This window comes from Aquarana catesbeiana, linkage group LG05 (assembly GCF_042186555.1).
Source record: "Aquarana catesbeiana isolate 2022-GZ linkage group LG05, ASM4218655v1, whole genome shotgun sequence".
Classification (NCBI taxonomy): domain Eukaryota; kingdom Metazoa; phylum Chordata; class Amphibia; order Anura; family Ranidae; genus Aquarana; species Aquarana catesbeiana.
In genome coordinates this window covers 371,304,172-371,318,715 of record NC_133328.1, presented here as the reverse complement: position 1 = coordinate 371,318,715, position 14,544 = coordinate 371,304,172, and the positions used below count along the sequence as shown (strand labels likewise).

The 14,544-nt window shown below is 45.1% G+C and overlaps 1 protein-coding gene across 1 annotated transcript in view; it reads right to left on the bottom strand.

The window, feature by feature from the left end:
• EXOC2 (exocyst complex component 2) overlaps positions 1 to 7,993 on the bottom strand; it is a 357,767-nt gene extending 349,774 nt beyond the window's left edge. Inside the window, exon 1 of the mRNA XM_073630963.1 lies at positions 7,689 to 7,993. Within this exon, the coding sequence (XP_073487064.1) occupies positions 7,689 to 7,806 (118 nt within the window). The 5' untranslated portion in view covers positions 7,807 to 7,993. The remainder of the gene's footprint in view (positions 1 to 7,688) is intronic.
• Between the last annotated feature and the right edge of the window lie 6,551 nt (positions 7,994 to 14,544).

Here is a 14,544-nt window from a genome sequence, read left to right as displayed (position 1 = left end):
AGCTTATATAACATTTCAGTGACTGCTTTTACATATAAAAGAACGAGATGTGCTACTCTCAAGCCCTAGATCGGGAAAGAAAGCACCTAGTGCTGACTGCCAGCAGGCGCTTGTTTTTTCTCCCACAAGTCCGAGGAAAGGGAGAAAAAGCCAGCTGCACTGCATAGGGATCCAAACTTTGGCAACTTTATCTAGCGAACATACACAAATAGTTCCACCATCGACATCCTCCTCTGAAGTGTTTTACCCACAAAATTGAGTTTGATCATCGAGATACAATGAAGTCCAGACTTATTTGTGAAACGCGTCAGTAGAGGGGGACTGAGGCAAGGACTTTTTATTGATGTTGTCTGGTTGAAGTCGCCAGTGTTTGAATCCCTATGGAGCGAAGCTGGCTTTTTCCCTTTGGACTTGAATGCTTACAAATACTTAAAGGGGTTGTAAACCTTGGTGTATTTTCACCTTAATGCATCCTATGCATTAAGGTGAAAAAACTTCTGACACTGACTGGCCCCCAGCCCCCCCCCCCCCCCCGTTTTACTCACCTGTGCCCATTCGTTCCCTCCGTGGAGATGCGCTCACCTTCTCTGCCCGGGGTTCTAGGCTCTTGAGTGGATAGATTGATAGCAGCGCAGCCATTGGCTCCCGCTGCTGTCAAAATCCAATGACGTGGGCACCAGGGGCGGGGCCGAGTCTGGCATTCTGTGTCTATGCATGCAAATGTTGGACTCGGGAGCACGCCCGCAAGGTAACCCCCAGGGAGGGAGCTTCTCCCGTGGGGTTTCCCGATACGGGGAGGGGCCGCGAGCGCCGCTGGGGGACCCCAGAAGAGGAGGTTCGGGGCCACATTGTGCAACATGAACTGCAGGAGGTAAGTATATGTTTGTTGTTTTAAAAAAAAAAAAATGAAGGTTTAAAATCACTTTATGGGTGAGAGAGAAGTGCCTGGGGAATAGAACAGTGCCATAGGTGGGTATGTGGTGGTGGAAGAGAAGGAGAGCACTATCTGGGGGAGACAGGGAGTCGATCTGGCAGAGGGGAGTAAAGATAAACCACACAGTACTTGTAAAGTCAGAAATACCGTAAGTGTCAAGTGTTTGGCAATATTGTCATCGTCATGATTTGCGCAGCACACCCTAATCATCCTGTAAACCAGTGGTCATCAACCCTGTCCTCAGGGCCCACTAACAGGCCAGGTTTGGAAGATAATTGAAATACATCACAGATGATATAATTTGTTGCTCAGTGATTGCAGTATTCTAGTCTGCATCTCCCCAAGGTAATACATAAAACCTGGCCTGTTAGTGGGCCCTGAGGACAGGGTTGATAACCACTGCTGTAAACCATTCACCCAGGGTGACATCTCTGACGGCTCATTTACACTATTTGTGGTGACCTGTGGTTTCCTGCACAAGATAAAAACGCAGGTCACCTCTAGGATAAATAGAAAACAACTGTTTTCTATGTGCCTCACTCACACCACAATGCAATGGTGATGTGCGGTGTGGAAAAATGCAGACATGGAACATTTTTCTGCTGTGCAGCTCACACCACTGTGGCTCAGGTGCAACACAAACCTTTTGATGAAGTATCAATTCAATAAAGTTAATTAAAGAGAAAAAAGATGTAAAATGTAAACAGTGTGATGAGATGAAACAGCACATTGCACTGCCCCTCAATGCTGGTACACAACCAACATCATCCTGCACATAAAAACCCTGCAGGCTGGTGTGAACGAAGCCTGACAGAACCCTGTTAGTTTATCTCTACCTGATCAGTGCTATCAACAGTTGTCACTCTTAGTTAGGTCATATGCACATGGGTGTGTAAAGATATACAATGTAAATTGTGTGTGTTTTTCTGTGCCCAGTAAATACAGCTGCAGCATACAGCCATCCATACTAATCAATGGCTGTAAATGTATAAGCACCGTACTGGTGCAAACGTGCGCATTTGCATAAATCCCTGAATGTGGCTTGTGCGTGTTCAGAAATTTACATGTGTGCACAAGTTCAAGTAAGAAGGGTGTATATCGGAGTATAGCTATTCATTAATATGGGTGGCTGTGTGCTGCAGCGGTGTCTCTCAGGCGTGGAAAAACTCCCACAATTTATGTTGTATGCCCTCACTCCACCATGTAAATATGATTTTAAAGTACATACAGTTGGGCTCATAAGTTCACATACCCTGGCAGAATTTATGATTTCTTGGCCATTTCTCAGAGAATATGAATGATAAAAACAAAAACTTTTTTTTCACTCATGGTTAGTGTTTGGCTGAAACCATTTATTATCAATCAACTGTGTTTACTCTTTTTAAATCATAATCACAACAGAAACTACCCTAATGACCCTGATCAAAAGTTTACATACCCTGGTGATTTTGGCCTGAAAACATGCACACAAGTTGACACAAAGGGGTTTGAATGGCTATTAAAGGTAACCATCCTCACCTGTAATCTGTTTGCCTGTAATGTGTGTGTGTGTGTGTGTGTGTGTGTGTGTGTGTGTGTGTGTGTGTGTGTGTGTGTGTGTGTGTGTGTGTGTGTGTAAGTAAAAGGTCAATGAGTTTCTGGACTCCTGACAGACCCTTGCATCTTTCATCCAGTGCTGCACTGACATTTCTGGATTCTGAGTCATGGGGAAAGCAAAAGAATTGTCAAAGGATCTGCGGGAAAAGGTAGTTGAACTGTATAAAACAGGAAAGGGCTATAAAAAGATATCCAAGGAATTGAAAATGTCAATCAGCAGTGTTCAAAATCTAATCAAGAAGTGGAAAATGAGGGGTTCTAGTGATACCAAACCACAGTCAGGTAGACCAACTAAAATTTCAGCCACAACTGCCAGGAAAATTGTTCGGGATGCAAAGAAAAACCCACAAATAACTTCAGGTGAAATACAGGACTCTCTGAAAACATGTGGTGTGGCTGTTTCAAGATGCACAATAAGAAGGCACAGAAAGATGGGCTTTATGGTCGAGTCACCAGAAGAAAGCCATTACTACGCAAATGCCACAAAGTATCCCGCGTACAATACACCAAACAGCACAGAGACAAGCCTCAAACCTTCTGGCACAAAGTCATTTGGAGTGATGAGACCAAAATTGAGCTTTTTGGCCACAACCATAAACACTTCATATGGAGAGGAGTCAACAAGGCCTATGATGAAAGGTACACCATTCCTACTGTGAAACATGCAGGTGGATCGCTGATGATTTGGGGATGTGTGAGCTACAAAGGCACAGGAAATTTGATCAAAATTGATGGCAAAGTGAATGCAGTATGTTATCAAAAAATACTGGAGGAACATTTGCATTCATCAGCCAGAAAGCTGCGCATGGGACGTACTTGGACATTCCAACATGACAATGATCCAAAACACAAGGCCAAGTCGACTTCTCATTGGCTACAGCAGAATAAAGTGAAGGTTCTGGAGTGGCCATCTCAGTCTCCTGACCTCAATATCATTGAGCCACTCTGGGGAGATCTCAAACATGCAGTTCATGCAAGACAGCCCAAGAATTTACAGGAACTGGAGGCTTTTTGCCAAGAGGAATGGGCAGCTTTACCATGTGAGAAGATAAAGAGCCTCATCCACAAATACCACAAAAGACTTCAAGCTGTCATTGATGTTAAAGGGGGCAATACAGGGTATTAACTGGGGTATGTAAACTTTTGATCATGGTCATTTGGGTAGTTTCTGTTATGATTATGATTTAAAAAGAGTAGACACAGTTGACTGATAATAAATGGCTTCAGCCAAACACTAACCATGAGTGAAAAAAACGTTTTTGTGTTATCATTCATATTCTCTTAAAAATTGCCAATAAATCATAAACTCTGCCAGGGTATATAAACTTATGAGCACAACTGTATAAACCCAATCACTAAAATTTGTTATCTTTGGCCTCTTGCATAGTGCTGCCTAAAAATGGATAGTTTTTAGACAGAAAGGCTTTTTCTACTGGTGTAAATGCAGTCTATTCTTTTCAATGTGTCGGTACTGTACACACAGACGTGTAAACAAGCGCTGCATATAGGTCTTTTTTTTTTTTTTAATATATATATATATATATATATATATATATATATATAAAAATTTGCGCTGCCGGTCAGTATTTTTATGTGCACATACACCACGCTTCAGAGGCATAACTAGAACCTTCAGTGCCCCAGTGCAATACATATCCTCCACCCTGACAAATCCCCAGGGAAACACACAGGAATAGGGAGGCAGTGGGAGCGGCATGCGGAGGAGCTGATGCCCTCCATTTCCCCCATGCAGCCGCTGAATGTCTGTGGGAGGGAGAGAAGTGGGCATTCAGTAGTTACATGGAGGAATTGGTTCCTCTACATGCCGCTGCCCCTGCCACCCTTCTATCCAGGTATACAGGGGGTCCGCACGGGCCCCCTGGACAAAGAGGCTGGGACTCAATGATGACCCCTGTATGTATGCCCCTGCCACATTGCCTTGTTTAACCACTTCAATACTAGGCACTTTAACCCCCTTCTTGCACAGGCCAATGTTCAGCTTTCAGCGTTGTTGCACTTTGAATGAAAATTATGCAGTCATTCAACACTGCACCCAAATTCAATTTTTATTATTGTTTTGAGACAGATAGTGCTTTCTTTTGGTGGTATTTAATCACCACTTTTTTATGAAAAAAAAACCCAAAAAATTTGAAAAAAAGCTTAGTCTCCGGTATAAAATTTAGCAAGAGTAATTTTTCTTCTTCATTGATGGCGCTGATGAGGCTGTACTGATGGGCCCTGTTTGACACTGATGGGGCTGCACTGATGATTAGTGCCCTGATTATCAGTGTAAACACTGTACTGATAGCCTTGTCAGTTATCAGCTTTCCTTTCCTCACAGAGAGACAGCATGAGAGGAAAGGACTGCCGATAACCGGCAAGTCTGTTTACATGTGATCAGCTGTGATTGGACACAGCTTATTACATGGTAAAGGACCTCTGTGATTGGCCCTTTATTGATTTACTGTCTTTCAGCTATAGTGCGGTCAAGAAGCGGCTAAAATAAAGTTAGAAGAATTATTCCATGTGTATGCAAAAGCAAAAGTACGCATAAATGTTACACAGCTCATCCTCGTTTTTTTTTTGTTTTTTTTTTCTGCCAGGAATGTCTGATGTTTATACTTCAGTACAATGTTCAAATACTCTTATAATATTAATGTAAGTCATTTTAAATTTGCGGCTTTTTTTTTTTTTTTTAACAGCTGGGGATACAGCCATTAAGGTCCTCATTCATGCTTCTCTTGATACAGGGTTTGCTATCCTGCATTGTCACCCCATCATGCATTGTCCCAGTTGCCATCCTCAAATGCAGGGATAAAAAGCAGCCTGGGCATTCTGCACCCCGCAGCCAAACATATACAGGCGGTCCCCTAGTTACAAACATCCAACTTACAAACAACTCCTACTTACAAACAGAGGGTGGCAACAGGAAGTGAGAGGAAATCTACCCCTAGGAAGGGAAATTCACTCCTGTAAGAGTTATTATGGGAAAAGGTACCTCCACTGAAGCTTTATAACCAGTCGATGTTTCCCTAACAACCCAAAATTTTCAAAATCCAATTGTCATAGGGACAGAAAATGAAGTGAATTCTGCTGAACAGGAACACATACAGCAACAAAAATATTACAGGGGTTTACCTATATAGGTTGTAACCTATACATAGGTTTTCCCTATGCTATCCAAAAAGGTTAAAAAATAGATTTTTTGGCTGGAACTATACTTAAAGTGGTTGTAAACTCTCGTGTTTTTTCACCTTAATGCATCCTATGCATTAAGGTGAAAAAACACCTTGCAGTGACCGGCCCCCCCAGCTCTCCCGTTTTACTTATCTGAGCCCTGGGACTTCACCTGGCGGGGACGTGCTCTTCCTCTGGCTGGGGCTCTCGGCTCTTGATTGGATAGATTGAAAGCAGCGCAGCCATTGGCTCCCGCTGCTGTCAATCAAGTCTGGTGACGCGGGACAGAGTCAAACATTCGGTGGCTATGAACACCGAATGACGGACTTGGGAGAGCGCTTCTCCTAGGGGGTTATCTGATGTGGGGAGGAACCATGAGAGCTGCCGGGGACCCCAGAAGCTGGTGTTAGGGGCCACTCTGTGCAAAACGAGCTGCACAGTGGAGGTAAGTATGACATGTTTGTTATTTTTTTTTTTTTTTAATAATCAAAGCTTTACAATCACTTTACAAAATGTACCCGATCCGACTTACAAACAAATTCAACTTAAGAACAAACCTACAGACCCTATCTTGTTTGTAACCTGGGGACTGCCTGTACAGACCCTTTGTACACCTGTTGAGGGCAGAATGCCTTGGCCGCATACGATTGGTGATCCGCAGTGATAACTTCCTGGTGGGATAAGCTCAGGTGGGTTTGGACGAATACACTCGAGCTTAACCCTTCTCTTGAAAAACCCACCCTAAAAAATGCCATGGATCCATCACATAAAGCGGGGGCGACAACCTATAAATAGCAGACAGGTGACTGGTAGATCTCGGTCTGGGCATGCTGACAAAGTGCAATGCAGAGGGACTACTTGTTACGTTGGAGCCATAGTAGGGAGCAAGAACCGTATAAGCCGATGCCTCCTCTGTAAGTGGCGGCTCCTGTCCCATGTGGAATGATACTAACCGGCTAGCCGTCTCCAGAGTAGTAGCAGCAGCAGGAAAGAGATCCTGAGGTCAGTGTGAAGCAATACACTGGGCATAATAGTATAGGGCTGATTTCACACTGATGTGCTGCGGTTTACCCACACCGCGGGTGAAGTGCAGTGTACTTGCAGCTTTCCTGCGCTTAGCCATAGACTTCAATTTTATTCTTTGCTGTTTTACCCCCCCCCCCCCCCCCCAAGTGTGAACGAGCCCTAAGGGTGTTGCTGCAACTAAGGGCTCATTCACTAGTGCAGCAGGCACTGCTGCTCCTCTGAAAAGCAATCTGAGTGTGTGTTTGCACAGTCCACGTGCAGAGCCTGCCAGGAAGTCAGAACTGCACAGCGCTAATCACAGGCAGTGAGACATTGTCCCGATGCGTGGCGTCAGAGATTGGGAAATGTCTCACTGCCTGTGATTTGCGCAGCGCCGACTTCCTGGCGGGGCTCTGCACGTGCTGTTTGCGAACACGCCGAAGCTCATCCTTAGTTGACAGGTGGTGAGGAGGCGATACGTTGCTTCTTCGCCACCGATTTAAACCCATGATTACCGTACAATGCACGAGATTGCGACACGGCAGTACGGCAATTAGAGGTTTAAATCAGGTGTGAGGAGGTGAGGTTGGGTGACACTGTGCCTGGAGATCTTTGACTTCTCCCATATTGTTCAGGTAGATCTTCACCTCTTTAGGGTTGCCTACCCCTGACATAAAGCCTCCATGTAGAGAGGAAGTGGCTGAAAAGTGTCTGCGGAAGATCTGCAATGCTGAGAGAACAAAAAGTAAAAAAAAAAAAATAAAAAAAAACACACATGGTGGTTGTTGTTGATACATACAAAGTGTTTTAGCAATCAAAATATCATTGAGTGATGTTTGAGGTGTTGGCTAGCCCTGTCCTGGTGAAGGTATACAGTATATACTATAGAAAGGTCTCCCTCTCTCCTACACGATATATGAGAGAGGACAGCCACCTTGTCAATGCTGGGACACCATGCTGAGGATCAGGACATTACCTATGAGGTCGGAGGGGCCGGTGCCCAGGTTCTCTCCTCTGATGGTCACTTTAGTCCATGAAGTCCCCTCTTTGGGGGAGATCCCTGTCACCAGCGGAGGTTGCCTCACCCGGGACATGACTTCTCCTCCACACTGAGCTCCGGATGGTTTACAAACACGGCAGGCTGCCCAGATAACTAGGAAGAGAGATGGATCACAATATCATTGAAACAACCAAAACATTGAAGCACCGCGCATGTGCAAAGAGATCTCGCGTCCGCAGGAACTGAGGCTGTCACTGTACTTCCCTGATACGGACTGCGCATGTGCCGTATAGATCCGAAAGCGCTGGGAGAGGAAGGGCGGGGGATGGAGAGGAGTGAGGAGTAGGAGGAGGTGTAGAAGGGAGCTCGTCATTCACAGCCTATTACTGTACTCCCAAAATGAGAAACTCCTATTGTTTTCTACAGACCTAACCACTAACATCCCATATAAACACGTTAAGGATCATTTAGAAGTAATTTTCAAACTGCAATAAAAAAATGAAAATAAATTGGTCTGCCTGGAGCTTTGGGGAACTAAAGTCTCCTACTAGGGTTGCCACCTGTCCAGGATTCACCTGGACAGTCTGGGTTTTGAATCTTGTGTCCAGGTTTCAGTCTGCCTGAAACCCGGACATATTATTCAGACCAGGCTGTGACTCCCCAAGTAATCGAGATAGCCACGCACAAATCTGTTGCCATCCGGGAACTGTGGGTGGCTATCTGGGGGCAGGTTCAGTGTCAGTGGGGAGGGGGCAGGACGATGATCTCAGCAAAAGTAATTTGGCCACATCCCCTGCTCGCCGCCATGCGCCCCATTACTACTCTCCTTGGGGCACACAAAGGTGTCCTAGGTCTTTTACAATCCTATAGTGTATACTACAGAAAAAAAGCGCCCTGTGCTGCTAAAGTGTTCGTGTTTGGCTTAAAGAAAAGGCGGTAACCCTATCTCCTGCACCGTTATAATTATTATTATACAGGATTTATATAGCTCCAACAGTTTACACAGCGCTTTACAGTACTATTTCAATACAGAAGGAATAGAAAGGCCCTGCTGACAGAGCTTACAATCTAATGAGGCAGGAAACTTGTATGAGTGGTATGCACAGCATTAACCCCTTAACACCAGTGCCTTCCGGCCCTTTGGGTTCCTAATGCCAGGGGGCGGGTTTATGTGGTTTATGCGGTCAAATGATCGCATAGATCCTGATTGCAAGTAGGCACCAGGAGCACGCAGGGCCCACTCTTGGCACAGGTTTGTTTACATTTAGGTACGCAAATATGTGGCCTCTCAGCGTCAAGACCCAACCACTGAGACGCTGCATATTTGCATACTCTCGCTACCAACAGGTTAAAGTGGTTGTAAACACTTCCATATACTCAGTGAAGTGACAACTCAGATGATACACATCCAGCGCCACCCCCGAAGGAGCCGCTGGTTAAATTTTGGGTTCTCTATTTTGCGCCTTGACTCCCAAGAACAACCTCAGCCCCCTGGTACACCTGGTTGAATAAAATTACTGCAAGCACAATTTACAACACAAGTGAGAAATACCATTCGCCTGGCTGTGGGATATGGCAATACACAGACACACACACACACCTGTTTAGTGATATATATGCTTAATCTATTGATTGACTATTATAGCGTAACAGTTAAACCGAATTGAGCGCACTCAGCAGGCAGGTTAGTAATAAACAATGCATATAAACTTTAAATGTAATAAGGGTACTTATAAATCCACACTAGGTTTTGAGTGCACTCAAACGAATAGACAGAGGTATAGTACCCCTTTAAACTGGCCAGCTGATAGACCTTCAAGGTAGTTACAACTAGGGGCAGTCCTTAGTCCTAAGTTTCGTTGGAGCTTGGCGCGCGTTGCGTCCGTCAGTAAGGCCTGCAGGTAGTATTAGAGATATGGGGTCACTGGTTAAGTAGCTCCAATTGACTTTATTCCCTAGCAGTGGTAGCAAGTATTGGCCGCAAGGCCCGCTCACCAGTCCCGGTAACACTGACTTAGTTGCCCCTCCGATCAGGTGTCAACTCGCTTAGGTTGCTTAGGGTGACTCTGACAGGCAGCACGGCAAAGACAGCATCCCGGGAGTGGCTCCGTCTCTCCACGATCTGGTCCCAGAACTGCTTCCCCACACTGTAGTAGCTTCTAATAGCACCTCGTCCTCTCTCCACACTGGCCCCGTTAACTCACTGCAGACTTATGCCCCGTACACACGGTCGGATTTTCCGATGGATAATGTCCGATCGAATCGTGTTGTCAGAAATTCCGACCGTGTGTGGGCTTCATCGCACATTTTCCATCGGATTTTCCGACACAAAGTTTGAGAGCGGGCTATAAAATTTTCCGACAACAAAATCCGATCGCGTCAATTCCGACCGTGTGTGGCCAGTTTCAACGCACAAAGTGCCACGCATGCTCAGAAGAAATTCCAAGACGGAACCGCTCAGTCTGGTAAAATTAGCATTCGCAATGGATACAACACTTTCGTCACGGTGCAATGTTAAAAATGGTTTAATACAGCGCACTCTCTTCTTCTTTATAATGTGAGAAGAATGAAGTCGTTTTGCTGCTCATATTCACACAGACTTCTCACAAACATCTTTCTTTAATATTTATCGGGATTCCTTCAATATATTTTGATTTGTCACATCTGACAAAATTATTTTTGGGTTGTTTTATTTTATTTTTTTTTTAAGGCATAATTTTTTCTAATTTTTTTTAGGTTTGTATTTTTTTTAAGGCTGATCTTTGTTTTATTTTATTTTACTCCAGAATATTTTTGTGTGTGTTTTGTGTATCAAGTTACCACAACACCATTAATATCTTGTATTATTTAATCTCAAGGAGATTGTTTGGTGTTGGTGTCTCTTGTTAATTTCACATTGTACTTTAGAAATGTACCTGAATCCTCACAAACAAACTGTCCTTTTTGAAGGAAAACACACATAAGCGAGTCTAATTGAAACAAAAATTCCTTTATTAAGGGCTCAGAACCAAACAAAGCGGGAGGCAATGCTGGAGAAACAGCAGAAATTGGCGAAGCCTTGGACCCCCAGGGCAGACATCAATTCTTTAACATCAAAATTGGTGGCCTGAGAAGTCCATATCTAAGGGAGTGCAGTCTGGTCCAGAAGTCCCCGAGATCCGGAAAGCAGCAGATGACATCTGTGTCCCCAGGCTGTGGTACTACAAGAGCCTGCATCTTTTGCCAGACCAGACTGGACCCAGGGTCATCACTTTCTGGTCTTCTTTCCACGCTTCCTTCCTGGCTGTGGCTCTGCTGTTGGAGATGTGGCAGGAGGAGGAGTAGGACCTGGAGGAGGAGGAGGAGTAGTAGAACCTGGAGGAGGAGGAGGAGAACCATGTGTGAGGTCACAAATGTGGGTAGCAGATGTTATTTGGCCCCTCAACCCCTTATTGAGAGCGTCCAACATTAAGGACTCACACATGAGTTGTTGGCCCTCCTCCATCCGCTGCATTTTGCAAGCAATTATGCCAGCAAAGTCCTCCTCCACAGTGTGGGGGGCTGTCAGGGCCTCTGTAGCCTTTCAAAAGAGGCCTATGGCAGCCTCCTCCAGGGTACTCCTCTTCCTGCCACTTTCTCTTGCAGGTGGCTGGGAGGGACCTGGATATCAGGCAGCCTGCTCGGGCCGGCCACCTCCTGGCTGAGACTTCCCTGTGTATGAAAAAGGGACATGGTTTTAGTTTTTGCATCATCAATCCCAATCATAAATTAGTACTCCAAACTAACATCTAGTTAACATCATTGATTGGACAAGCAGAAATATTTAGAGGAATGCTATACCTGGCTCAAGCTGGGCTCCTCCACATGTTGCTGCCTGGAAGGCCCAGGTTGGGTGTCAGAAGCCTCAGCTGGGGGGGAAGGAAGACTGGAGAGTGATGACCTGGGTTCAGTCTGGCCTGCCAGAAAATGCAGCCTGTCATAGTACCACATCCTGGGGACATAGATGTCATCTGCTGCTCCGGATCTCTGGGAATCCTGGACCTTCTTGTGCTCCCTTAGATAAGTGCTCCTCAGGCCACCAATTAGGATCTTCAAATAGGTCATGTCTGCCGTGGGGATCACCGTCTTCACAAATTCCAGCAATTGATCCAGTGCTGCCTTCCTCTTTGTTTGGTTCTTATATTCAGGGTGGTTTATCTCCCAAAAACAAGGCAGCTCCCTGAACATATCTATGAAGATTGCCATAAAGTCGGTATCTTTCAAGATATCCATTTTCACTGCAAGACACAACACAAGACAAACCCTAATGTCAGGCAAAACTCTCCTAATCTAGTTACAATATAGGCCTCAATCTAGAAGCAGTATAGGCCCAAGTTTGGCTCTTACCTTCGTTATCACGATCGGCACCTCCGATACTCCTTCCTCGGCTCACAGATCGTATGTACTACGCACGCATGTTACGCTTTATACACACTGCGCATGCGTGTAACTCCACCCACCCCTGACGTTCTTTCTAGTCTATTCCCCGCCCCTTTTTGTTTGGCGCAGTGGGTGAAGAGCGCATGGCGGAGTCAGAGCAGGTGCGTGCTAATTATAGCGAGGAGGAGGAAAGCCCGGATCCGGAAACGTCCCGATCCAGAAGGAGACGATTTAAGGCCTCAAATATGTCCTTTGGTGAGATGTTGGAGATGGTCGACATCCTGAAGAAGGCCGACTATGACGGAAAGTATGGACCTTACCCCAACCCCAATATCAGAAAGGCCAAGATCATGGCGAAAGTGGTCAAAAGTCTGCACCGGAATTTATGACCGGGTATGACGATCGAAAGATCAGCTCAGGAAGCGGTGGTCGAACCTGAAATTAAGAGAGCCCGAGCAGTATAGAAAGATCCGGAGAGTGCTGCAAAAAAGTAAGTAGTTGTGCTGTGTTCCTATTCTTTTTGTCTTTATTACGTTCGTGCTGCTCCATGTGCTCTTCTTAAGACCCCTTTCGCACTGGGGCGGTTTTCAGGCGGTATTGCGCTAAAAATACCGCCTGAAAACCGCCCCTAAACAGCCGCAGCTGTTTGTTCAGTGTGAAAGCCCGAGGGCTTTCACACTGAAGCGGTGCGGTGGCAGGACGGTGAAAAAAGTCCTGCAAACCGCTTCTTTGGAGCGGGGAAGGAGCGGTGTATTCACTGCTCCTTCACCGCTCCTGCCCATTGAAATCAATGGGACAGCGCGGCTATACCGCGGCAATACCGCGGCTATAGCCGCGCTGTACGAGGCTTTTAACCCTTTTTCGGCCGCCAGCGGGGGGTTAAAACCGCACCGCTAGCGGCCGAATACCGCTGCAAGAACGACGGTACAGCAGCGCTAAAAATAGCGCTGTTGTACCGCCGACGCCCCCACCGCCCCAGTGTGAAAGGGGCCTTAGTGTTGTACAGTTTAAAATGGCAACTTTCATGTTCATGGGCACATTATTCGTTCGTATCAAACATTTTTCTTTTGGCCTATAAAACACCATTGTTTAGGCCATATGCATTTGCCCACATTTTTTAATGCCTAATTGTATAAAAAATATTTGATTGTGTAGATGGGTTTGTTACTAGAATGACATGCACACTAGATTCTGTGTAAGGAGAGGACACTCAGCAGCTGTTTTCACATCTGGACGCTGGAGCACTAGTGTGGGACACAAGAACACCCTTTTTATTAGGGGGCCCACACAGGTGCTCCAGTGGATACTATAGGGGGTCTCCATCTGTGAAGCTTGTACAAAACAGGTAAAGTATAGAAGCTTGACAAAGGACACTAAAAATTCTACATCTTGGAACTCTGCAAAAATAGACAATTGTACACCACTTCCAAGCAATGTTTCATCTTTATAGTTCTGCCATCAAATATCTGTGTGCTAAGTATACCATTTTTGTTTTACATAGGAGAGAAAAGACTCGGAGGACACCCCTCATCCGAGGAGACCACAGACCCCCCACCTCAGGAAGAAGGGGAAATACCCCCAACACAAGCAGAGCAGGAGGAGGAAGAAGACGTGGTGGAAATAGGCACCACAACAGGTGAGTGTCTGCGACCACAGGCTCAGGTAAGAGATGGATGCGGGCATATTTATAATACATGGTTTTTTTTGGTTTCTCTCTTTTTAGGTGATCGTGATGTTGTAGATCCAGGGCATTTCACCTCGGAAAGTGCACAGATCCTTATTGGGGAGATCATGGGGTGTAATTTAGCATTGGAAAACCTCAAGAAAAACATCAATGATGTTATTCAAAAAAATAATAACATCATTGATGTTTTGGGGAGAGTTTAAAACCCCTCCAAATCCCTTTGTTTTTTTGTGTGCTACAATGTTAAAAATGTTTTAGCGATTTTTAGAAAAGCCAAATTTTGAAGATGCACACAGTGTGTCAATATGTGCTATCTGCCATCAATGAGATGGCGATCAATGGACGCGTTTTGGGGGTGCAACCCCTTCCTCAATAATAAAGTAGCTGAGAGGAAGGGGTTGCTCCCCCAAAACACGTCCCTTGATCCCCTGTGATGGCAGCTAGCACATGTTGACATTCGTAAATTGGTGTGCATCTTAAAAATTTGGCTTTTCCTGGGGTGACTTCACCCCATCTGAACGCAATATCAAACACAGTTCCTAAATACTCATGTCTAATATTGCCTTCAAGTTTTACCTAATGCGAACTTTGTAAGTTCAAGATTTGTGTCTTTCTTGTTGTTTTGAAACATGCCTGTTTTATCTTAAATGGACATTTCTATTTTTGATAATGCCACCACAAAAATTGTTATACAACAAACATGTTGGTTTGTTTTAAAAACCTTTTCTAAATGCACATGTGATTGTGCAG